The sequence below is a fragment of the Copadichromis virginalis genome, linkage group LG7, assembly GCF_057382275.1.
Source record: "Copadichromis virginalis isolate Kocher_CV1m ecotype Utaka linkage group LG7, C_Virginalis_male_GT1.1, whole genome shotgun sequence".
NCBI lineage: Eukaryota > Metazoa > Chordata > Actinopteri > Cichliformes > Cichlidae > Copadichromis > Copadichromis virginalis.
The window spans coordinates 40,023,593-40,049,941 of NC_140624.1; the positions used below are offsets into that span (position 1 = coordinate 40,023,593).

At 39.0% G+C, this 26,349-nt stretch overlaps 1 protein-coding gene across 1 annotated transcript in view; it reads left to right on the forward strand.

Moving 5' to 3' along the window:
* The first annotated feature begins 229 nt into the window (after positions 1–229).
* The window catches only part of grin3a (glutamate receptor, ionotropic, N-methyl-D-aspartate 3A), a 57,899-nt gene continuing 31,779 nt past the window's right edge, over positions 230–26,349 (forward strand). The window contains exons 1-2 of the mRNA XM_085463345.1: positions 230–1,489; positions 9,394–10,103. Of these exons, the coding sequence (XP_085319471.1) occupies positions 734–1,489; positions 9,394–10,103 (1,466 nt within the window). The 5' untranslated portion in view covers positions 230–733. The remainder of the gene's footprint in view (positions 1,490–9,393; positions 10,104–26,349) is intronic.

Sequence of the window (26,349 nt, forward strand, 5' to 3'; positions counted from 1 at the left end):
GTGAGGGGTGGCTGGTGGTTGTAAAGTAAACATGGGGTTAAATCTCCTTGGAATGTGCGCAGAAAGACCACGCTCTGGTGCCAGTGGTCTCACCAGCACAGAGGCTGACTCGAGCCAAGCAGCGCGTGCGCTCTGGAAAGCTTCTACTTGGGTGTCTTTTGTTTTTCTGGGTGTTTTTTTAAAAGGGGGGAAACGTTTAAAAAAAAAAACAGCTGCCTTTGCCCCTGCCTTGTGGATGATAATGGGATGATTTTCCTTTGACTCCATTAAGCTATCAGACTTTTCCAGAGGTGGATTCCACTGCTTTGGAATGTGTTTGATGCGCATTAACCTTTTTCGACCTAGGCAGGGCTTGCCTACACACTCTGCTGCATTTTCTTTTCTGCCTGTGGAATATGTGGAAATGTTGCCGTTTGTTTCCACGACATGTTTAGTAATCCGAGGCTTGAATGATGAAAATCTTTTGAGATGAAAAACAGCACTTTTGGGGATCATTTTTTGCTTGTGCGCGGCTCGTGCCTAATCTCGCGCCTCAGCAGCCTGTTGTCTGTGTCCGAGGGAAAACGCACAACTTTACCACCAGCTGGAACCGGTCCTGTTGCGGGGGCTACCGCTGGTCTGTGCGGCACACCGGGGCCACAGGCAGGGGGCCAAGACGCAGACCAACGGAGCGGTCCCGGTGTTCAGCCGCTGTGTGGTTGGACCGGGCATCCGGAGGAGCTGTGGAGCGGGGATGATGAAGTCGGTGGGGATGGTGATGATGAGTGGCCCGGCAGCGCGACCAGGCACCAGGGTCTTGCCACTAATATGTTTAGTGTTGTGCGCTCTCATCTTTCTTCCGATTTGCGCTCACTCGCACCCGCAACCGTGCCAAGTGCTCAAACGAATCGGCTACACGGTTCGGATAGGAGCTCTGCACGTTCAGCCTCGCTTGCTCTCTGCTATGGCTGTCAGCGGCTCTGAGGACTGGGGAAACGAAAGAGAGTTGACAGAAGAGCAGCAGTTGGAGTTGGAAAGACCGTTTAAAACAAGTGCCAGTGCGCCTGGGTATGGAAGCCTTAGGACTAGAGCGTCCGTTAACAGTCAGCGGGGCGCAAACAGAAGTAAAAGCCAGGCACGCCAACGGGAGGAGAACACCTCGGCGGAAAATCGCGTGTTCGCACCCCGAGACTCGGTTCTGCTCGCCGTCGAGGCTCTGAACCGGGCTGGGTTGCTACCCTACAATTTATCCTTGGAGATTGTCATGGCTGTTGGATCCACACTCGGAGAACTGCCCGCGTTCTCCTTTTCCTCTACGGGCAACCCCGAAAACGAGGACCCGCTGTCCTTCGTGGAGAGTGTATGTCACACCGTGGTTGTGCAGGGGGTTTCTGCCATGATCGCCTTTCCACGGAACAGGGACGAGTTCGTCAAGTTGGAATTCGTCTCACTCGCGCTTCAGGTACCTGTAGTCAGCGTTGTGCAGAGGGAGTTCTCGCGCCACAGTAAGGTAAAAAGTTATTTCCTAGCTAAATTTGAACTGTTAACTGTTGATTGCTTCACTTCGGCATACAACTGCAATGTGCTGGTGTGACGTGTTATAGTAATATAACGCAAGAAACTTTACATCGCAGTCTGACAACCTCTTTAAACTGCGTGTACACCATGCACCGAATGCATGTAATTTATTTAACTAATTTAAATACGTGTGGATACAGACTACAGTGCACCGCGAGCCATCAGTGGCCATCATTTAAGCCAGGGACTAGAGCTAGAAACGCCTCCTTCAGTGGCTGATTGTTGATGTCCCTTCAACAAGAGCACAGATCTTCCCGTTCTTGTTCAGCGTTTACCCAGTCAATCAAACTTAAATGGCACAATTTAAGGTGAAATGGCACAAGCTGGCTTTCATAACTCTGAAAAAAAAGTTTCATTAAACAGTCAAAGACAAAAGGAGCATGGGGAAAAGCCGCTCTGTCCATGGTGCTGAAATCTACTGAATTTAAAGGGTGTTTCAGCAGAAAAAAGAGCAGTGCTTCTCTTCTGCAGAATAAAATGTTTAAAAATGGTTTGATTGACAGTGTGCAGTCAACAACAGTGTGCACCTAGCAGCACATGCCCCGCGGTATAGATACATAAACAAATACTTTGTTGATATTCAGAATCCCACTATGTCTGCACTGTGGTGAAGGAGGTTATGGCAGTATATTGCAGTCAAAACTCTTAGTCATAAGTCAGTGTGATGCTATATTTTGACATCTCATTTGCTGGACAACGGAGGTAAAGACGGACAACACTCTTTAGTTAAATCACTGTGTTGGCATGTACATTTATGACCTAACACCTTTCCTTTTAACAAAGAAGTAAAAGGTTGCTCTTTAGCCACCCAGCTACTAATATTTAGTAGGCCCATATCTAATAATGAGATTAGTGTCAGAAAACTGTAGCATACAAGAAAAACCCATTCATGCAGAACCGTTTTAAGCTGCATAACACTCCTCTCATCGGACCAGTTCAAAAGGTGAATCCACATAATAAACCATGGAGGAGATTTTGAGTGTATTTCGGTGGTTTTACAGTGAGGCTAAAACTTTGCTTCATTTTTTTACATTGTACCACTGGAAATACCTTGAGTACAGTTCCTTGTGTATACCATATGGAGTCCAGACTTGGCAGGAAACCATTACATCACTATATAAACTAAAGTTTGCAGTGGTGTTCTGATTTTTTTTCCATATACCAATATACACTCCTTATTATTATTATAAATAATAAGGCACTTTAATCCTTCAGTACAAGTAAACATTTCTTTTGGCACAAACATGGATTCTTTTGTAATTGTAATTCTTTATTTACTCAGACTTACGTATATGAGTCAAAAGTGCTCAATATATGAGCACTGTATATATCTATATAAACACTATAGATTCTTGTCAGGGCTTTTGGAAAATAAAACAATACCCTGAAACCAGTATAAAATGATATGGATTTTTATTCTGATTTATGTCAATTTTTAACAGTTAAGGCAAAAGCAGCAGCAGTTCTTACGTTGGAGATCGTTGAAAAATAAACTCTTGCACAACGCACCAGTGCGAAGCTTGCTGGTGGAGTTTGCAGCTAAAATGAGAGCAAAGGGGAAACTAGTTAGTAATGTAAATACTATATTCATTAGCGTGGAGGGGCATCAGTAATAATTCTGTGGAAAAAACACCTGCTGTGAGTTTGCCCCCTTATTTGTTTGTGCTATCGAGCACAAGAAGGAATAGGCACACGCACATTCCCAAAAATGATTTGGTGTAATACACTGTAAACCTCTTTAATTGGGTGATGCTACAAAGAAGAGATATTGCACATCAGTGAGAGAAAGCCAACAATCTGCATGTGTTTCTGTATTTGTAATATTCTACACACAAACATCCAAAGGAGGGACAAAGAATGTGTTTTTTTCATGCACACATCCAAACCCATTAGCTGGACTGAAGGGTTCTGGGATACTTGCCACCTACTAGGGTATAGTAATGTGTGTGTGTGGCTTTGTCAGACAGTTTGTGTCTGTTTATGTGTTGGTGTATATGTGTGCGTAAGAATGTGTGTGTGTTTCTAGGATAATATCTAATTTCCTGCTCTGTGCACAAGGAAGGGTTTCTCTGTAAGGAGTCAGCAGGTGTTTAAAGTCAAAACTGATTCCTAGAAGTGAAATAACAGTAATGGATACAACTGACAAACCAAAAGTTAAGGATGATTGATTGATAGAGGAGTAGATGGGAAGACTGTTGAATGGAAGGATGAACATGTGCAAAAAAACTGACTAGGAAATAGTGTGTGCAGTGCTTGTGTGAGACTTTTAGAGAAATGGCTTAACTCCCTTCTGACTCAATCTAGTTTCACTGGCAAATCCCAACTGCAGGCTGACAGCAATTTCTCTAAAACATTTTTTGAGTGTGAAAAGTGCAAAAACTTTTTGGATGTCTTGAGATGATCTCATTAGTGTTTATTTCCTCACTTTGTTTGACCTTGAGTTTTTATTTTATCCTGGAATGTTTAAAGTCAAAGTTTAAAGACAAGGTTCACAGCTGAACATTTGTGTAATACAATGAATCATCAAAAAAAAAAAAACTTTTGATAACGTGATCTGCCCACAGTATGTTATGTAAGTGTCAGAATGATGAAGCTGCATGAGAATATGGAGATTATGGAGCAAAGGATAAAGTGACCTCAGAGTAAAGGAACTGGGCTGGGAGTTGTGGTGAGTGGTTTTGATAGCAGGAAAGGGATGAGAATTTAGCATATAAAAGCCAAAGAACTGAGGAACTCTTGGCAAAAGGAAGCTCTCTGGGAAAGACCAGTCATCTCAGATAGGAGGACTTAGTTTTAAAGTGGAAATATATCCCATGCTGACCCAGAGACTGTGGAAAGATAGCTACATACGCACATATATACAGAAAGACAGAGCATCTTCACATTGCTACTTATTCCAGTTATGTGTCAGCACTAACTGTATGCGAAAAATCAACATTGCTACCATAGGGTATGCGCCAATATCATGATGTATGTGCAATATATACCATAGAAACACTTTATTAGGTATACTGCTCCAATGTAATCAGACCTACAGAAAACATGCAATAAATTCTGTCTATACTGAGCAGCCTTTCCACATAGTGTCATGCAAATGGTCATTCAGTTTGAGCAGTCGACTTGCAATCTTTAAAACATCCAGCAATCTAACAGTATATGTGGTATAAAAAAGTATAATAGGCCCATGTTAAGTACTAAGTTTAATATATGTGCAAGAATGCCTTTGGATCCAAAGGTTTGAGCTTTAGACTGCTCTTAATCCTTAGTTTCCATCATGATGTCAAGAGAGTGGGTATCATTAACGCGATCATCTTAGCCACACAGCTCTAGCTGTGATCAGTGCAGTATCTCCCACGCACTGTTCAAACCTGTTTGCGAGGGCCATCCAATCAGAAGAGACTTGGCTTCAAGGCGAGGCTGGCCTTGAAGGGAGACAGAGGATGAACTGAGGGTGCAGATAGATAAGGATTATTTTGAACTGTGGATCCTCCACAGCTTTTCTAGTGGAATACAAAAATAAAAAATATGAAACTGGTACTGAGCGTAATAGGTCTTCCATAACAATTCAGTTGTTCTGCAATGCATTCATTTAACTAAATTGGTTAACTAACGATTGTATTACAATAACAAATGGTAGATGGTTATTGATTTTTCTTTGATTAGATGATTCATTGTATTAAGAACAATAACTAAGTCATTACTGGATTTGTCCACTGGTTCATGAGTCTGTCAGTCCATACCTTTTTTTTTTTTTTTACCATACAGCAAACTCTGCAAGTTTCTTAGCACAACAAGTTGCAGCTAATGTGTTTTAGATGTGGAAATCACAGGGGAAAATCATTTTTTGAAGCAAGGAGGGATTCAAAAAAGAGAGCACAGTGACAACAGAGCCGGGATTTCACAGCACACTGAAAGCAGCAGATCTCTGTATTTATGTAGGGGAGCAAGGAGCCACACTCAGTACAATTTTTTTTCCTGTTTATTTACATGAAGAACAAAGAGAGGGTTACAGATTTATGGAGATCACAGTGCAGAAGTGCCGCAGTTGAAAATAATCCATCCAATCCTCCTGGAGAATGAGAGCAGGCGAGACTCTGATGCCCTGTGGACTGCATTACCATTTTCCTCCCTGATAGAGGACTTTTAAATCTGAAATAAAACATTTGCAATTGCTTTTGTAGGTGCTTTTGTTCCAGCAACAATCTATCCACGTGTATGCAATAAGCTGATTAATAAATATCTTATTTGCATGTCTATTAGACAGAGTGATTAACAGGATAAATCAAATTAAACAACAGATTAATCTAATGAACTTTTTTGTGCAAAGCTTGTGTAAAAGTTGTAAAGCAATTAAAGTGGTTCACTCAGGTCCCTTAAACAACTTTAATTCTGTGTTTGGTGTTGTGGGTTCAGGCAAGCAAACAAGTGTGCGACTGATTAAGTGCCATATTGTATACTGGGTACAGTATGCCGAGGTATACTGACGCAGATCTGGCAGCTCATGCAGCTCATGCAGCCCTCTGACCTATTTAATGTTATTTCAAGTATTACAGGGATGAGTGTCACCTTTCAAATGTATCTGCTCTGATCTATGTGTGTAGTCTGCATTTAACTGATTATTGCAAACAAATGAGCAAATTCATTACCACCAAACAGGAAATAACTATGCCAATGAAAGAGCTTCATACTATAGCTCAACACTATGGAACTGAGTGTTTTGTTAACAAGGTGTGTCTTCTGGAACCAACCAGTGTAGAACAACTTGAAACCCAACATCAATTATTAACCTTAATAGTGAATTTGATTATTTAATCTCTGACAGTAATGTGTTCAGACACCTGCTGAGTTCAATATTGACTCTCTTTTTATCGTGTTTCTATTCTGAGACTCTTGAAGAAAATATTTCAACTGCTATTAAAACCAACATGGTCTTTCATTCATAATTTGAATACATCAGCGTACGAATAAAAAAGACTTTTATAACCTTTCATGAACATAAAATTAAATAAAACTGAAACTAGAATTAGAAATATGAACTGTAAATTTGCAGATTCTGGTGAAATTGCGGTGTTACTGCCATAAGCTGCGACTTGCTTTCAGGAGTCAGCTAAAAGCACAGACGGAAGTTTTACATAATAATAGTCCTGTAAGAGACCTGATGGTGGTGCTGCAATGAAAGTGGGTTGGATTGGATTGGAAAGTGCATGTATGACAGCATTAAAGAGTTAACTGTTAAGAATGGGACTGTCTTCTTTAGCCTTTATTGAATTCGAGTAGCAGAAATTTGCATCAAGCAATACTTGTTATTGTACTTTGGCAAACCTTAAATTTGGCATGGGTGTAAAGACTAGCCAGACTACTGATAAAACTTTAAGTTCAAGAGTTATAGGCATTTCACTTGATTTGGCATGATATCTCAAATCAAAGAGATGTGCAAGATGTGCAGAGAAGACTGGATTCAATATAAAGACCGGCACTGCTGTTTCATAGTTGGTTACAAACTAACATGAGCTCATAAAGTTTGACATTTTGAGCAATCATGGTTTTAGCGTGTTGGAATAGTGGCAACTGAAACTCACTGGACACTTCATTGGATACAGCCCTTCTCTCTTTGGAAGTACCTTAATTTTTCATATCTAAAAAATTCCTCTCAGGTTTTGGTCTAAATTGGTATGATGGTATCACACAGGTGCTGCAAATTTGTGGGCATCAAATCTATGATGTGAATTTCCTGTTCCACCACATCCCAAAGGAGCTCTGCTCAAACTGGATCATTTTTGTGCCAAGAAAATATTCTCCACTCCATTACACCATAACTACCACTAAGTGTTGGTAGAAGGCAGGATGGATCCTTGTTTTTCTTGTTGTTTACACCAGATTTTGAAACTCATCAGACCAGCGAGTCTGTGTTAATCTTAGCCTCTGCTTCCTGTTCTTAGGTGACAGCAGGTGTACCAGGTGTGGTCGTCTGCTGATATAGCCTGTCATCTTCAAGGTGCAACATGTTTGCATCAAGAGATGATATTCGGCATACCATGGTTGCAATGCATAGTTATTGGAGTTACAGTTTCTTTCCTTGTGGCTCTAAGGACATGGTCATTCTCATCTGACATATGGCATTTTTATTTTAAGAACTTCCACTTATTGAATTGAATAGTTTCTCTTTTTTGGGTCATTCTCTGTAAACCCTAGTGATGATTTAGAGGGGAAATTTCAGTAGATTAGCAGTTTCTGAGACACTCAGACCAGGCTGTCTGGCACCAAAAACTATCCCACTGTCAAAGTCACTTAAATCACATTTTTTCCTTATTCTGATGCTTGTTTTGAACTTTAGCAGGTTGACTTGACCATGTCTACAGGCCCAAATGCATTGAGTTGCTGCCACACGACTGGCTGATTAGATATCTGTGTTTAATGAGCAGTTGAACAGGGGTACATAATAAAGTGGCAAGTCAATGTAAATAACAGGGGGCTGGGGACTGTTTATCAGCCAGTGTTTGTTACTTAATTTAATGTTAGGGGCAAAGTTCCAAAAAATCAGCAGTTTTGTTTGTAGCACTGCTACGGTTGGAAATAAGTTTTCCACACTGGCAAGGATTTGTTAGCTGATTACAGAATAACAGAACAAAGGAACCAAATTCAAACATGTCAAGTGTATCAAAACAGTTAAACCAGCTCTGACCTAAAAGGCAGCAAATGAATCTTAAATGTACTATTTAGAATGAAAAATGTCGATTAGAAGAAGAGTAATACGAAATGTGTCGCCAATGATGTAATACATGCAATGCTGCATTACTTGCATAAAGCGCTAAATTGTTTTTACCTCTGCAGGTGGTCCAGCAGATTTAAAACTTAAAGCCAGTTAGGCGGTACATTTTGGAATAAATCTATTTCATGCTTCTCAATTTACTTTCTTTCTAGAAAGATGCTAAAATTGGTGAAAGGTTTTCCTCACAACAACAACACTATGAGACTGCACAATTCTATTGTATCAGATGAGGTCCTAGTGGTAATCAGCCACCATGTACTAATTGATCTGTCTAGGTCATTAATCAACTGCTGAACTTATGAATCACATAAATTCAACAAAGGTGTAAACTAAATTAAATGTTGTGGTGCTGAGTAGGGGAAAGGCTCTTTTGAAATGAACTGCAATTCAGAACTGCAAAGTGACTACACAGTTAAAAAATGTGATTAGTTATATTTATAGAAACAGGTAAGTGGAGGTTATCCATTATACACAGCAAACTATGTTAACTGAAGACAAAAAGTAACTACATTTGGATTTATGAACCCTTCTCTTTCTCCTGTTTCTTCTTCTGCTCTTCTGTTTTATTTCACTTCCTTATGCCCATCCTATTCCTTTCTTTTTCACCAACATCATTTCTCCGCTATCCTCATGTTGCTTTTTCTCACAATATCATCAATTCCAAAACCAATCATCTGATGCTGTGTCTCTCTTGCTATCTGTCTCCCATGTATAAAATCCAACTGATTCCCATCGACACTTTGTCCTCTGATCACAACATTTTTATTTCCTCCTTTATTTCCTTCTGTTTATGTTTAACTGTCCCTCCTCTCTATCTCGTATTATTTAATTCCACTGCCTGTGCCATTTTTTCATCCATTTATTTTAATCCCTTAAATCTTCTCCTCCTGTCACACCTATTCACCTCGTTCCTTTTTAAATGCACTCCTCCACTTTTCAAAATCACATTTTTCCCGTTTTTTTTCTGTTACTTCAACTTTTCCCCTACAACTATTTTTTTTACCTTCCACTCCATTTGCCAATTCAACTCCCATTACACCTGTCCTCCTTTTACCAACTTTTCACAGAATCCTCTACATTTCCAAATGGCGATGCGAACTGTGGAGGCTCCACAATCCCAGCTGCTCTATACCCTGCTGATGATGAATGGCTGGTGGGACATCAGCATTCTGCTCTGCCAGGAATGGAATATTAGTGACTTCCTTTTCCTCATCAAGAACAACACCCGCTTTCACCTGGGCACTCTTGTCAACCTGACAACTATTGCCTTAACCTCTTCAGTATCTTCATCTGCACTATCAACCTCGGCGGTGGCATCAGGTATTGCAACCTTACCCTATTTTTCCTCTGCTGCCTCTTCTTCTTCATCATCCACTTCTTCTAAATCAGACCAGCAGCAAACTCTCCTGCGACAGCTGGGGGCCCTTAGAGAACACTCATCTACAACAGGATTGGTGACATTTGGGTGCGACATTCGCGAGGTGCGACGTTTGTGGACGCTGGTCACGCGGATGACGCTTCCAGAGTTTCACTGGGTCTTGGGGGACAGCCAGAATGTGGCTGAGCTGAGAACAGAAGGGTTACCCCTGGGGTTACTGGCCCATGGGGTCATGGGATCCCCTTCTCTGGATCACTATGTCCATGACTCATTAGAACTCGGGGCGCGTGCCGTGGGCAGTGCTGCCCAGGATAATCCTGCCTTGGCACTCATACCAGGGACTACCAATTGTATGGATAAACAACAGAGCAATGGGAGCTCGGGGGAATACTTGGCAAGGTAGGGAATATACAGATACAAAGTTTCATGCAATGTCCTCAAACTCTAATAAGGCATTCTATAAGCACGACTCACTTCCATAGGGTGCAGTTATTATTCTGCTACTGTATCGGGGGGAAGAACAGTCAGTTTTGTTTTGTTTTTTTATATTTGCTTAGGCCGATCACAAACATTTTTGGTTGTGCAACATTTATAAAATGATGGTGGGGGTGAGTCTTCTAAAAAGTGGGTGAGAGCACGTTTCGTTGGAACATTTGCACATGGGGAAGCAAGCATTCATCATAATGACACAGCTCTGTGGAGAAATGTCTGGCTGTGTAAGATCAGGTCTTTGTAGGTCTTATAGTCATTTGAAAGAACCTAGCACGCCAGCCGTACTGCATCCAAATCTGGATCAGAACTTGCCACTTTCAGTGTGTAGGCTGTGAGGACACATGTTGTGTTCTGTAATAAAGGAAATTTTGAAAATGGTTAGAGGATAGTGGGAAACAGATTGCCACCATAGCATAGTGGATCAGTGTAAGGCTTACTATATACATGCAGTTTGCAAACCAGACAAACCTAAAAAACATTGTGATAATTATGCCCCACAAAATGATTATTTCAGCAGCTTAACTTGATGGATTTCTGTATAGATGTTTTTTATATGTTTCTTCCCTTGCAATAACAGAAAAAAATGATGTGTGTCAGTTCAATGTTCATGTAAAATCACCCAGGTACCACTTTACTATCTTACCAACATACAAAGGTATTCTGCCCATAGCACTAGTAAACCAAAAACATTGTCTCTTGCCTTTTTCAAACATGCAAAAAATGAATTCATTGGCAAAAATTAAAAGTTACCCAGTACCAGCCAAACATATTAAATGTGACACAGAAGACAAAATATGCACATACACTGATCTGCTTCCATTTGGGTTACCACTGCAGCACCACATTCAGTGAATATAACACACTTGAGAGGTTGATAGAACTTTTGTGATAATCCAGTTAAGTAAACTTAGTCATTCAGGATTGCTGAGTTCTTATGGAGTCCATGATTGACAGCTAGTGCTCCACTAATTTGTCAGAACAGCAACTATGCTTGCAAAATGCATGGTATCATCTGGAACAGTAATGATTATGCTCTCTCAGTATGACTGAGTGACTGATATAGCTTGCAGCCGCTGGCTCGGGGCAGTTTGCCAAATTACTGGAGCAGTGGCGATGCCAAAGATCAATTTACTGTATTCATATAGACTCTTGTGAGTATGATGGTTGTTATATTTTCCTTTATAGATATAGATAGGGCCCAAGCAAGGTAATCTCTTAAAAACTCTCACTGTGCTAAAGAATCACAAGTGTCATCTTTGCGTGGGATTGGATATTGGTCTATATGTATTATGGGATTCAGTGACAAATAAGTTCTTTGCTTGTTGTCTTTTTTCCAAAAGATACTGTTAGCATTGCCCAGTCACATAAGTTCTTTACAGCTAATATTCCTTGGTGTACCGAATACTGAAACACTGCTTAGATTTTAAGCCGTATACAACATGACTTGCCTGTGAAACCTCGGTCTTGCGCTCTCTTCAAGCTCAGTCAATCCCCTCCCTCAACACTGAATCTCTATATAGTATTTCTGACACAACTTCAATTCTGTTTGGTGCATGGCCTTTATCTCATGCCAAAGAGACATATATGTGCCCATATTTCACCTTTAACTTCAGCTTTTGCAGTATTGTGATTCTCGCTCCTGTGTAAGTTATCAATCCCACATTTGTATATTTCAGGTTGAGTTTAGGAACATTTTCCTGGATGTGAGCACTGACCCACTGGCTAGTTTCATCTTTCATGGCACTCTGTAAACATTAGGTGTCAGCCATATAACTTCTGTCACTGACAAATCATCCTCATTTGAGTCTCTCATGTTACCTCTGTACCTTCTTGTCCTTGGTTCTTGTTTTCTTTGTCTGTCTTTAATTTACATATTTTCTCTATGTACCCTCTTTTATTGCCCATCCTGCAACTTTTATCCTTAAACTAGAAATCTGCAGGATGGTGCAACATTTTAACACTTCTTAATCAAGTCTGAGTTTTGTGTACTACTTTATGTGTGCTGTGTTTTCCATAAATATGGAAATTTCCAAATTGCAAGTCAATGTTAGTCTATATTCTGTCAAAAGCCATTTCAGATTGGCCTCATTGCTCAGTCCACACACAAGCCTGTTCCTTAGTGCGTACTCCCCGACATGGCAATGCTCTCCTAATCTATGAAGCTCTGCCATATACTCCAATATGAATTCAATATTTGACTCATTCCTTTTGTAAAACCTGAACCATTCAGCTATCGCCAGAGGTGTTAGATTTAAAAGCCTCTTTAGTACGTCTGAGATCTCATCAAAAGTTTTGTAAGCCAGTTTGCTAGCAGGGCAAGTTGGAAGTTTTAGTGCCCAACTTTTTAAACAAAAGATGATCATCTATCCATATGGCCCATACTCCCAGACATTTTTAGTTAGTTTTGTTTCCTTTTCACAGTGTAATATCACTACTAGTCCTAGTCTAGTCTTTGTTCAACACTTTCAACACTCACATCCCCTCCTCCAGCTAGCTTTCCCATCATGATGCTATTTTGCTCATCTGTTGCAAGGTAGGGGTGTGTTTTTCTTATCTTTGTCTCATATATTAACAGCAGTCATCAATGGATTAAACTACAAGATACAGTTTACATGCCTTAAATCTTAATCATGCAGGTACAACTCTGCTGACTCACTCATTCTGTTAAATAGGTATGGTAGGTATGGTACTATTTGCACTTTTTTCAAATATGTAAACAATGTGTCCTTCCTCTTACTAGATAGCAATAGAGTTACGTATAAAGGAGTGGTTATACATATTTTAGACCATATTGTGCAAAATAGGTTATATTATATATTCAGCAGAATATTTTGCATTCTTTGTATTACAGTAAATATGTTAGTGTTTCAGGGCTCTTCTTTCTGTTATTAATTAATGCACCAATTTGGTGGAGCTTAGGCTTCATTAAATTAAATATACATTTTAAACAGTAAGACTTACACAGTACCAAATCTGGGTTCTCTCCACCCAACAATTAATCAATAATATCCAAATGTACAGTGTATACATTACTCTACTTCTTTCATATCTTTCAAATGTTTACTCGAGCAGTTACAAATAATTCATACACACCTACACCGTCTTGCATTTGCACAGCATGTAGTTTATGGGGATGCACACTGTAGTACAGTCAATAACTGCAGCACTGTGGTAAAATGCTAATGTGTAATGAATTGCATTTAACAGCACTGTAATCTGCAGCTGCTCCACTCTAGAGATGTAAGTGACAGTGGATGTGTGATCACCCACCGCTGCATTACAAGTACTGTTTGACCTTTCCTGCTAAGATTCTCCTCAAAACACTCGAATCAGCAGAATGAATATCCAGTGAAGGTAATTATTAAACATGGTGAGCTCAGAGGTCCTGAAGGTCCTTCCATTGCTTTACTTTATTTAAAAAAGGGTGTTGATTCATTTGTCAGTGTTTTACATATTGCAGAAACACTTGCCAAATAGGACCTTTTGCCCAGTGAGAGTCCTCGTGCAGTCTTTGACCCCATGAAAACAGGGAGAAACTACTTGATGAGGTTTAGTTTCCTTTGTATGTGATAGTGGTTCTAATTCAAGCTGTTTCACACATGAGTGATTTGGAAAAGTCAGTCGCACACCTGCCTCGGGAGAATCTGAAAGTATTGGAAAGACTTATATGGAGAGGCTAGAGAAAAAAGAGAAAAAGAGCAAAGATGAATGTTTGTAAGCAACCTGCAAAGATGAAAAAAAAAGTTTTTCTCCCCAAATCGTTCATTTCAGTATTTCTAAAGCTCTGAGACTGTTTGGGCTGTCTGATCACATTCATGCTAAAGGGATTAAAAGATACGGAGAGTGGACTTATATTGAGTCAGGGTCATCATCATCTGTTACCATTACATTTTTTTTCCACACTATGAAACATATTACTGTGTGGAGTCTAACAATTGCATTAGTTTCACGTTTCTTTTCTTTTTGAAATCATTTGTAATCTTATTGTGGAGGCAGAGTGCTTTAGTGGTCAGATAAACTGACCCATCTAATCTTTTTTTTTCTTTTTTTAAAAACAACACTGGCTGTGGTAGCTGGAAATAATAGATGAGAAACCTAGAAGGCACAAAGAGGTTAGAGCAGCCAATCAGCAATCTTAAGGGTGTTGGTCCCCTGAATCCCTGTGCAGATGTGTGTAAATGTCATTACATCTTTGTATATGGTAAACAGACTAGTACTTGCATAGCATTTTATAATCTAATTGACCAATCAGAGTTAACTCTGTATGCAGCCCACTGAATTGAGTTAAACATAATTTTTTCTTGAAAGTTAAAAGAATATATCTGAAACATGCACTATGTTATATTATGTACATTTTTGTTATGTTTTTTTTTTCTCGCCTATAGCCCATTTAAACAACAGAGGCTAACCCAAGGTAGTGCCTGCTGGAGTAGCTGAGGCTTGAACCATTGACCTTCCTGTTAGTAGATGACCCACTCTTCCTACTGCCCCTTGTATGACCACTTACAGAAATCTGCATATGAAAAAAACATACTAAACTAGTATTGAGAACACAGATCTATATTAGACTATATGTAGTAGCTGTATTTTCACAAGCTGAAGAACATCAGATACTGAACTAATCAAAATATATTTGTTTTCGATAAGAGTTTTCAGGGTAGAATTTATATACACACAGAGGCAAACTCACTCCAAACCTTAAAAACAAAACCTGTCCAGTTTTGGGTTTTTTGTGTGTCTATCAAAATACATATAGCAAAGCCATGCTCAAAACAAACTATAAGAAAGAAAGTGTGTACTTTATTGGTCCCCGTGGGGAAAATCCCTCTCTGCATTTAACCCATTCACTCAGTGAAGCAGTGGGCAGCCATTGGGGGCCCGGGGAGCAGTGTGTAGGGACGGTACCTTGCTCAGGGGTACCTCAGGGTAGCTGTTCAGGGGAATCGAACCCCCGACCTTCTGATCATGGGGCCACCACTCTACCTACTGAGCTATCCCTAATAAACATGAATAGGATTCCTCTCACCAGGGGAAAGCAAATGTTCTCTTTAGATAAGGGGCTTGGTTTCCTGTTGTCGTTAGACTGATCATTCAGTGAAGTCCAACTAGGGCTGTGCGATATGACCAAAATATCCCGATATAAGAATTCTATCGTCCCGATAACGTTATAAATCACAAAAATGTAACATTTTCTGTAAATTCTGTGAATCTCGGGCAGCTTGACTTGCGGGAAGTGTTTCCAGCTGTGCGTCATGTAGCTGGAGTCGAGTGTTTTAACCGATGCATGAAAATATATATTTTTAGACATAAGTTGTAATGGCCGCCGTTTTCTTTGTGAGTATTTATTACACAGTGTGCTGTGGGGAAAAGCCTGTTCTAACGTTTGAGTCTAAGGTTTATTTTTTAGCACCTGGCAGCTCTTTTTTACTTCTCATCCATAAATAATCTGCTCTTTCACGTGATTAAGTTTATTTTGAAATGTTTCAACAGGATCTTGAGCTTTATTGTGAAAGATTTATGTGGAACATAAACAAGTGGACACGCCATGGTGTTACCGTCGTTGTTGCTAACCAAAACGCATAAAAACAGGCGCTTGCCCATCCGTAGTGTGGTTATATTAAATATAAGAGAAAGAGAGAACTTTAAGAAATTAATATAGCCACTACAGTGACCATCAGAACAATGAAAAAAATCATTTTGTGACACCACGAAACAAACGATAGCGTAAAATGGAGCAGATCATATGTTTTACAAGTTTATGAGTGTACTTTAGCCTGCTTGTGGTCTTCATATTTTCCAGCACTCTTAGATCTCTGCAGTGTTTGTACCTCTGATCATGCTAGGAGGGTGCAGGGGACATCTTTAAGCTTTAAGGCTGGGCTATAGGCTGGCCACCTCAGCAGATGTCAGAGAGAGTCTTGTATTTTTTGTGTTCTTTGCAGCTTACTTAGTTGCCGCTTCTTTTTTATACCCTAAGAAAATATCAGATGGGCTCAAGTAAACCTTCAATAACGTGTTCAGCATATATGATGCAAGTTTTAAAAGAGAGAAAAAAGCAATAATAATAAAAATAACGAGTGTCATTCCGGTAATAAATTGGTGGTCAAAGCAAAATGAATCTGCATACACAGAATGACAAAAGGACTCATTAACAAGCTCTTTGTGCTTCTAATGAGACACCTGAGTCCACCTGTCTTTCCAGAGTTTTGACACTTCCGGAGGCGTTAGTGGCCGCAACTGTAATCAGGCTGTTTCCCACATGAAGTCTGCTCCTTCTGCTTAGTTTTGATTTGGTTAGATGCTAAGAAAATTACTCCACATGAATAGTTATATCCAAAGCTTAAATGTTTATTGATTGCATAAAGATGTTCTTTCTCACCATCACACTCGAGTTTAGTTGTTTTTCCTGAATGTCTTATATTTAGGAGAAATCCATCAGTTTTTCCTGCAGTCTTGATCAGCCGTTGCTAGTTACAATTGACCAGTCTTGTGACATTGGTCTCACTGTTACTGAAATAAGGGTCTCAGGTTACTGCTGAGTTTGTACAGATGCTGTGTAAATGCTAGCAGAAGGTTAGCACAGAGCAGCTGTGGCACAGGTGGTTGTGTGGGTCGTCTATCAGTCAGAAGGTCAGTGCGTCGATCCCTGACTCCTCCGGTCTGCATGCCAAAGTATCCTTGGCGTCCTTATGCTGAGTTGCCCTCGATGCATCCACTGGAGTATGAGTAAATGTTGGAAAAATGCATCTTCATATTTCCTCTCTTACTGTTAGAACTTTCTTGACCTGGGTTTCAACTATATCTATATCTATTTTTCGTTGCTAAATAGGTTAAAGGTTAACATTAAGATTACTGTGAGCTGAAACTGCAGAAGCATATTATTTATACCAGCTATTCATCACTTTTAGCAATCCATGCTGACATTTCTGTTAGCATCCTCACGTCACTTTATGGCGAGCTGTGAGTGCTGACAATTCCTTATGTGTACGGGACATAATTGAAATTGATACAGTGCTTGGCGCATCATCTAATACATCTCAATCTCATTTTTTGTCTTCTGAAAGATAGAGGTACTTTGCAAATCTCCATATACACCCACAGGACCATCGATACCCAACTGGGAACAGTGCTGGGGAGTAACAGAATACATGTTCCAGTGTTACGTATTTAAAATACAAAAAATGAGTAACTGTATTCCGTTACAGTTACCGTTTTAAAAGGTGGTATTCAGAATACAGTTACTTTGTTGAAATAAAGGGATTACACGGCGGTCAATTCCTGTTTCATATGTTAGGCTATGCCCTCTCTATTTTTGGTAAATCCACGCTGGTGGAAACCCAAACAAAACACGCATTAAGAGGCTCAAATACCTGTGTCTCAATCTTGCGGCCCATGTCACCTCTACTTGCGGCCCGCATAATGACCTGAAGAAATATATTTTTTAAAATTAGTGTTCAAAAATGTATTTAATATGAAGGCAATAGGCAGAGTGTTACAGGCATAGCCCTAAAGAATGTAGCCTCATGGGCAGCGTAGCCCAGTTGTAAGTGAGCTATTAAGACTCGACTGTACACTGTTTTCCTCCGAAACAATAAGTTCTGTTGGAGCAGCCTTTCAACACCTCTCTCTGTCTCTCGCTAGCAAAGTTGACCCAGACAACAAAGTAAAGCTAGTTTTCGGCTACGAGCCCGACACGGAACCGACGTATTAGCCAGAGGTTCCTTTACTACGGTACCGTGGACCTGTTTTGCACGGAATAGTTTTAGGAGATCGCTGCAAAAAGTGCAGCCTTACCTAATGTCCACCCTACTGTTACTCATTTTATATTAAGATTTAAAAATCTGGTTGGTATTGGTATGGCGAGTATCCTTCAGTAATAGTAATAAATCACACAGCAAAAGTACATTCACGTAGTTGTAAAACTGCTGATAATATATTAAGTAATCCAAAGTATTCAGAATACATTACTCTCATTGAGTAACGTAACACGTTACAAAATACATTTTGGGGCATGTATTCTGTAATCTGTAGTGGAATACATTTTAAAAGTAACCTTCCCAACACTGACTGGGAATCAATCCATTAAGCTATGACTTCAACTATGAGAGTAAAATGACATAATTGCAGCTAATCACTAAGTTAAGTAGATACTGGAATCCACAAAAACAAACAAACAAAACAAAAAGAAAGAATCTGTTTTGTAGTTCTTTAACTGCATTACATTACTAAAATTGAGCTGATAGCAATGTAGTATCTAATGGGATATTTAAATGTTTCTTAGATCTTTAGTAATCTACAAGAACAATGCACAAGTGCTGCATCTCTTTACATTCAGCCTCCTAAATACACAGTAATGTCTCTTTTTGACCCTTTTCTTACAGCGAGCAGCTAGTCAAACAAATATCTCTCCATTTTCAAAATAATTAAAGTGTATTTACTTTTACTCTCTAGTTATTTCTCCAAATGTCTATTACAAATCTGCGGGAACATATTTCCCCCATGGTTTACACCATTCATACCCAGCGGCTTTTTAGAGTGAAGATTGTGGTCATTTTCACTCATTTCATACATTTCAGATTCAGTGAGAATTTTGTTGTCTGAATAACAGGTGCTTGGTAGATGAGTTGACCTTAAGGGAGCAGTTGTCACCTCAGCAGTGTTGAAGCCAAAGACCATGTGACAGATGAGCAATGGAAAGATTGTAGCTGTTCTCAGTTGAACACTGAACTCTTCAGGGCATCTGTTTCATGATTATTATGGACCTGGTTGCAGCAGTGTTGCTGGGAATGCCATCAACCTCTCTCAATGGGAGAAAGCAGGTGACATATAGAGGTGTTTGCCACCAGACATCTGTAGTGTCATGGGACTTGCGGCTGGGACACTATCGAAATAACCAGCTTTATGCTAACCCAGGGCATGTGTGGTGCATAGATATTTTTAGCATGATGGGAAACATCTAAAATTCATAGCAAATAAGGGCCTCCAAAAGCAGTTTTACCTTATTCTAGCTGAATGGCAGTAATATGCTTACTGTATAGAAAAGTAATGACAAAAACATCAGAATAACATATGAAATACAGATTTATGCAAACTGGGAATGACTATGTTTTGTATAAAAAGGATTTTTGTGATGCTACACTTTAAAAAGGCACATAAATCATTTAAAAAGGAAGTCAGAAATACAAGGTCTAGCTAATCTGTGAAACAATGAAACAGCTTAGTTAGCATCATAGCCACACTTTCACAGGTCACAAGGTCAAGACCAAATCACGAATAACTTTTTAAAATATTTACCCAGATGTTTCCTTCTAGGTTCTGTAATAAAACTAGCAGAGCGGACGTGAGACTTACACAGGGGCTGTAAATACTGCATAAAATGGAAGGAATTTGAGGAATATAAATTGAAAGTAACAGGAGGTAGCTGTGTACATGGTACTCATTAATCAGTATCATCCTGCTATCTTGTTGTCTGATAGCTAAAAACTTCCACAATCAGTTTATGCTGATTATGGAAGTTGTAGTTTCATTTTTCAAAACCCAAAACAGCTGTTTAGGTCCTGCCATGATGGCTTAATTAGCTACAAAGAGAACAGCAGACCCCAGATGTCACACTTTTTGAAATAGGACATGTTCCCTATGTCACTTCCTAATAAGATACTAATCGCTTAGTTAGAATTCTTAATCCTAATTTTATGGATTGGACAAATCTATCAAAAAAATCCACATAACTGTACTGTAGGATTAAAAACTGGTATATAGTTTGAAGTCTGCTTTTGACATGTTGAAAATAGAAACAAAAATTCTAAGAGACTGCGTTTTTGTACCATGACTACCAATATAAATAAATGGCTCGCTTTCGTTTACTCTAGTTAGCCTTCATCTGGGTCCTCCAACTCCACAATATATCATCTGCATACTCCGCAGTTCATGACACACTAGAATACTAACTCGTGTCAGTGTGCAGGACTGGAGCCTATAATATTAACTAACAATTATCCCACAACTCATTTCTCACCATGTTATGGAGTCATACAAATGTAAGTAGGTAGTGTAAAAAAAATATGTTCTATGTGGAGCATTCGAGTAAAAGGGTAATGTGTAATACATCCCAACACGAATTCTAAATTGGCCATAGGTGTGTTTAGATTATCAGGTTACCCTCCACCCCATCGTCTTGCCCCATGTCAGCTGGGTTTTAGGCTCAAGCCCCACCTTGACCCTGATCTGGATATGCAGTTCAGAAGCTGGATGGACTGGAAAATTAGAATTTTATGTATCACTGATTTGAGTATATCACATTTATCTGCAGGCGCTGTTTCAAAGAGGATTGAGTGTTTGCTTGTTTAAATGTATTGAAAAAGTCAACGTTTTTCATGGGCTTTACTTATTGTTTTCACACAACTGTAGACAGGCAGCTGTTCACTGAAATTGCTCCAGGGATAGAGAACTAATCAGCCAGTCATGCTGTAATGCGTGGCTGGTGGGTAAAATACCTGATCGTATGGAAGTTGGATTTAGTCCATTTTCAAGTGAGAATGGTTCTTAGGAAATCTTGCAGTTTATTTCTACCAGGTAAAATTTAATTGTCTCAAATTCAAATTTAGTTGTATCAAATTCAAAAATATTGAATATAATATGCAGACTAAATAGACTGACATACTTTTGAGATACATAAAGATTAATATTACATTATGAGAGTTTATATAATTAATTCATCTACATCATAAATATGATTTATAGTTACTGCTGAATATTCTGTTTGACTGCAGTTCATATATTCAGTTTTGCTTTAATTTCCATCTCTCTTCATCGGGCTTTGAACCAAGAAAGATCAGTAAAGGATCAGGCTGTGCATAAACCCTTCATTCTGACATTTACATCCGAGATCTTTTTTCTTTTCTTTTTTCTATTTATCACTGTGTTCCATTCGCGCGAGCACTCTAAAAGCTGGACTTTTTGTGACTCATTCATTTGGTCCTGTGGGAAAATTCTTTCAAGGCAGACCACTTTGTATTATGAGAAATGAATTGCCTAAAAGAGAGTATACTGCATAGCATCACAAAGCGATGGAGTGTTTGTGCGGGAAGTCAGTGTTCTGTACTGTACTGCAATCAGCTGGCAAAAAAAAGTAGTTTTCTAGAAAAATGCTCAAATCTGTTACATGTAAGGAATTGTAAAAATCAAATGTTTTCTATTGCACATAATATGTTACATTTTGTATCTGCTAGAGCCTGATGAAACACTTTTATAATATAATAATAATGTGCATATGTTAGTCCCCATAGGGAAATTACTCCTCTGCATTTAACACATTCACCCAGTGAAGCAGTGGGCAGCCACCAATGCAGCGCCCGGGGAGCTGTGTGTAGGGACGGTACCTTGTTTGCTTATTGTTTCATTGAAACCTTTACTGCAGGGGTGTCCAATTTCAGGCCTCAAGGGCTGGTGTCCTGCAGGTTTTAGATATCACCCTGGGTCAACACACCTGAACCAAATGATTAGTTCATCACCAGCCATTTAAATTAGCTATGTTGAATCAAGGACACATCTAAAACCTGCAGCACACTGACCCTCAAGGCCTGGAGTTGGACACCCCTGCTTTACTCCAACTGCCCATCATTTAGAAACCAAAGCCATTTAATATCTGATGGTTCTACAGATTATACTTTCATTAAAAAAAATGCATGTCCTGGGAAAAAAGTTGGGATTGTCCCCAATTTATGGATAGTTTAGAAAACAAGGATGAGTAACGCTCACATGAGGTGCATATTATAAGCAAGAAAGAAGTAACACTTGCCCTTTAGCTTATCAGTAATATGTAGTGTAATAGTCTGTCAATTTTAATGTTAATTGCAAGAGAATAAATGATGAGGACCAACCATGTGTTTCACAAATGTAATTCTGTCTTGCATAATAAATCTCGCTGTGGTTTGCAGGAGTGCAAATTTCCATAAATATAAAACAAGATTACCTCACTCTCTGGTATAGTAGAAAGCTTGACTGGGGCAAGTCAAACGTAAGCTGCATAGTAAAGTAGCTGCAGGCCATGCATACATGCTTGTTACACTTGCACATAAATCAATGTTATTTCACTTCAATTTTTTTTAAGTTATTATGATTTTCAATGTTGTTTCGCTTGATACGTATTGCAACATATAGACATAAACATGTTGAGAAACCACAGTTTAATAAGCCTTTTCTTATCTGTTGTTGCTGTTGCAAAACAATTGGAGAAATACTGATTGTAATACTTTTGTTCTTAAATCCAGTTGATAGGATTAGTTTCAAACAAAATACTGGCATTTGAGGAAACTGTGCAAAAATATTGTAAACATATTTGGGTTTTTTCCAAAATGTTTTAACAATCAGTCATCAAAGACAATGTTTAAATCTGATTCAGGGGACCAGGGATGTCAAGCGTAAGGTCCAGGGGACAGAATCTCCCCAGCAAAGACTGAAGGAGTTGCAGATTTTGAACTTTTAACTGCTTTTTCACAAGTTTTACAGTTTTTCCTGTCAATAAAGAATGACCCTCATTCATACTACACTATTACTATTATTAGTAATAGATAAACAATTAAATAACAGAAAGTTGCTGTTTTTTCACTATTTTATACATTTATGATTTTACAGTCGATTCGCAGAAAGACAAGAAAAAAAGAAATTTTCTTTGAATGAACAAAAACGATATTTTATCATTACAGTACATGGCAATGAACTACAGAACTTTTTCTGTAATTGTACATGTTTATCATGTAGCTTCACTGGTTTGGCACACTTGTAGTGAATATGTGGCTCAATGTGTAAAATGAGTTTGACATCCCTACCATAGATGGTTGACTGAGTAAACAATCTGATATAGTGGCTCTTTATATATTTATTTGGGCATTCAAATAATTTGGATGTCAGGTAGGGCTCACTGAAAAAGGAAAACTTGTTTTTTCACTTTTATCCTATGACGAATCACATCTAGTTGGGATTGAGGGTTTTCCAGGGGGTTTAAAGTCAGTGTGCAAAAGTTAAAATCACACATGACGGGATAGCAAAGCCTAAGAAGATAAAGGTGGGGAAAAAATGAAGATAAAGATCTAAACCTAAGATATAAATGTGCATTTTCACAGAGATACACTATACACCCTTCTGAGAGTTCAGTGAGCAAAAGTCCTTTATAACTAGATATTGTGCCGAGACAAATTTCCACAGGTTATCTTATTTATTTTTTCCCCACCATAGACAATCCGTCTTGATAGAAATCATTTTAAACTGATCCATGCCCGTCAAAGTAAAGGTTAGTACCCACATGTGCCAGCTGGATGAACCATAAAGATAGAAAATGGTATATGATAAATGTCCCCTCTGAGGCTTGTATTCCCTGAACCAATGTCAGTGAAACACTTTCTGTTTGCTTCAGGCGAGGATCGGTTTAACAAGGAGGAATACTCTTGGCAGAGATTTCTATGCTGCTACAAAGGCAGCAGCATTTCCTTTTTTCTATATTTTATTTTTAAGAGCAAAATGTTTTCTTGCTTAAAAAAACATTCATTGTTGCTGATTAGTGTTGTGAGAGTAATGAATAAGATGGATTTAAGTGCACTCCCATTCCTTTTCATTTAACTTGCTTGGTCAGTGATGTACACACAACAACAGCCTTGTGGTTATATCATGTTAAAAATCTTTTTTATTTTTTTATTTTTTTGGGTGATGCATGAGGCGAGAACACGAGGCAGCCTTGACACTGAGTTAGTCTTGGTCTGGAAAATATATGATTCACCCAGACATCATTCTTTGGCTACAAATACCATCATTTTATCTTTTCATGAAGTGGAAGTGAATCACGTCACGTTGAATAAAAAGTTCAACCATAGTTTTTATTTCGAGCATAGGAGGTAATGTAGCAGCTCCGGATGTAGTGAACTACAGCACGTCAGCAAGTAGTTTTGAAGGTCAAATAATTGTTTGGTATGATAAGTTGAGTGGTGAGAAATATGGAGCTTAAGATAAGTATATTGGGGCTTGGTTTAAATATTTTAGCTACATTTATGCTTGGAGATGATTTCTCAAACTGAAGCTGTTTTCGTAGGAACAGGCAGGACAAACTGAAAACAAACTTAAAATTATGTAGTGTAAACTGGCAGACAAACAGGCAATGGTGGTATTTTAATTACGTTAGTTTCTTTACAATAGTGTTGAAATGGTAGTTAGTTGTTGACATCTCTAAATGTTTTTTGGAATTTAAAGTGCTCTTTATTTAAATAATCAATGTGATTCTAGGTTTTCTTAGGGATCACATTATATGTATTTCCTTCCCCTTAGTGTAATCAGTCAAACTGTTTTTTTCCAGTTTCATTTTGATAAACTTAGTCTTGTGTATTTTGTATTTACTTTAAACTTCCTTGTCTAATTTTTCTGATGACTTGGAGCTATGTTCCCTGCTGTTTGGCATCTCCCTAAGTGCCTTGTTGTAATCCTGTTTCCTTTGTGTACTGTTCTTTAGTTCCCCATGTTTCTGTTTCCCTGCTTTCTCTCGTGGACTTTGGTTTGCCTTTTTTTTTAAATGTAATCGATGCCTGCATTTGACTCTGCATTTGAGTCATCCAGTCTGCCTTTACAAACATTTGTGAGAGAATGGGTTTTTAAAAAATAACTCACTGAATTCTAGCACAGTACTGTTATAGGTTGTCACCAGTGCAACAAGTAAGTTTGCAAATTGCAAAAGTGGAAGCAGTTAAGAACCACAGCAATTTAGCCACAAAGTGGCAGGCCAGATAAAAAGCAGGGTGACAAAGTGTTGAGGCATGTAGTGAAATCTGCCAAAGCTCTGCTGATTCAATAACTGCAGATTCTAACCCTCCTCTAGTATTAACATCAGCACAAACATTATGTCCTAAGAGCTTCATGGCATGGTTTTCATGGCTGAGCAGCTCCACTTAGAGTAATGTGTAGGTGGCCCAGTGCTTTTGTGTGTCTCTGAACTCGATTCTGTGTTCAAAGACATCCAAAGTCAGCAGAGACAGAGCAGTCCTGTGGGTGTGCCAGTTTAACTATCCTGAGCTTGTCTGATTACAAGAGTTCAATAGTTCATAATGAGTGGAGCCACTTAGGATCAATCCCAGTTGTAATAACTATCCTTGGAGTTCTGATTACGTGATTGGTGTTGCAGCGGTCTGACCCTTTTTTTAAACTGAGTCCTTATGTGGATGAAACACATGGATACCAGTTTAACTTGGACATCTATATTGATTTTTGCTACAAAACTGTGCTTCCCTTTTCACAGCTACTTTCCTGAGAAAACCTTGCCTATATTAATCTGACAGTAAATTCAGACTTGAACTTGAAACATATTCAAATAATACAGATGTCTTGCCTAAACACATTACCTTCTATAATACGTGACCTTTTAGTTAAGAAAGTGACATTTCACATTTAGCATGGAACACTTTCTGCAATGTCAGGAAACTGCGAGAGCATGACACTGGCTGCCATCAGGAGAGAGACACACTCCCCAGGTAGTTTAACATCTACAAGCTACTGTGAAAACACTGACCTTCAGACAGCTTGCTTGAGTTGTCAGGTTGGCTAAAAACCTGTAAAAGATGAAGGGAAGTTGACAAGGTGGTGGGACGGGAAATTTTTCAGTGAGCAAGGTGACACGATGGAGATATTTTGAAAAAGGTCACTTCAGGTACATCATTACCTCCTCAAGGCATATCAAAGAGCTGTGCATCTACCTGGATGCCTGCATGTTTTCTTAAATTCAAACATATCCAATCCAGTGCGTGTCTTTCTTGTGTGTGGGTGTGAGTGTGTGTGTCTGTTCTGGTATCTGACACTCTCAGACAGCCAGTAGCATGGCTCAGTGAGGGAGATGGCGTGATCACTGGACCGTGGTTTGTCTTATGCTGTCACACATACACACACTCACAGATAGACAGCCACTAAGGCCGCCAAGATAGTACAACTCTCTGTTGTTGCTTTTACACCAATAAAGTGGAAATTGATATATGAACTAACCAAGAGTAAACATAATTGTACATTTAAGCCCATAAGTCCCAAGAACAGAGATCCAAACATGTCTGGATAGAGGCGATAAAGAATAAAAAAGCAAGGCAGCAGAAAACTTCTTTTTTTTACAGCTGTGCATCCTGCAATTTAC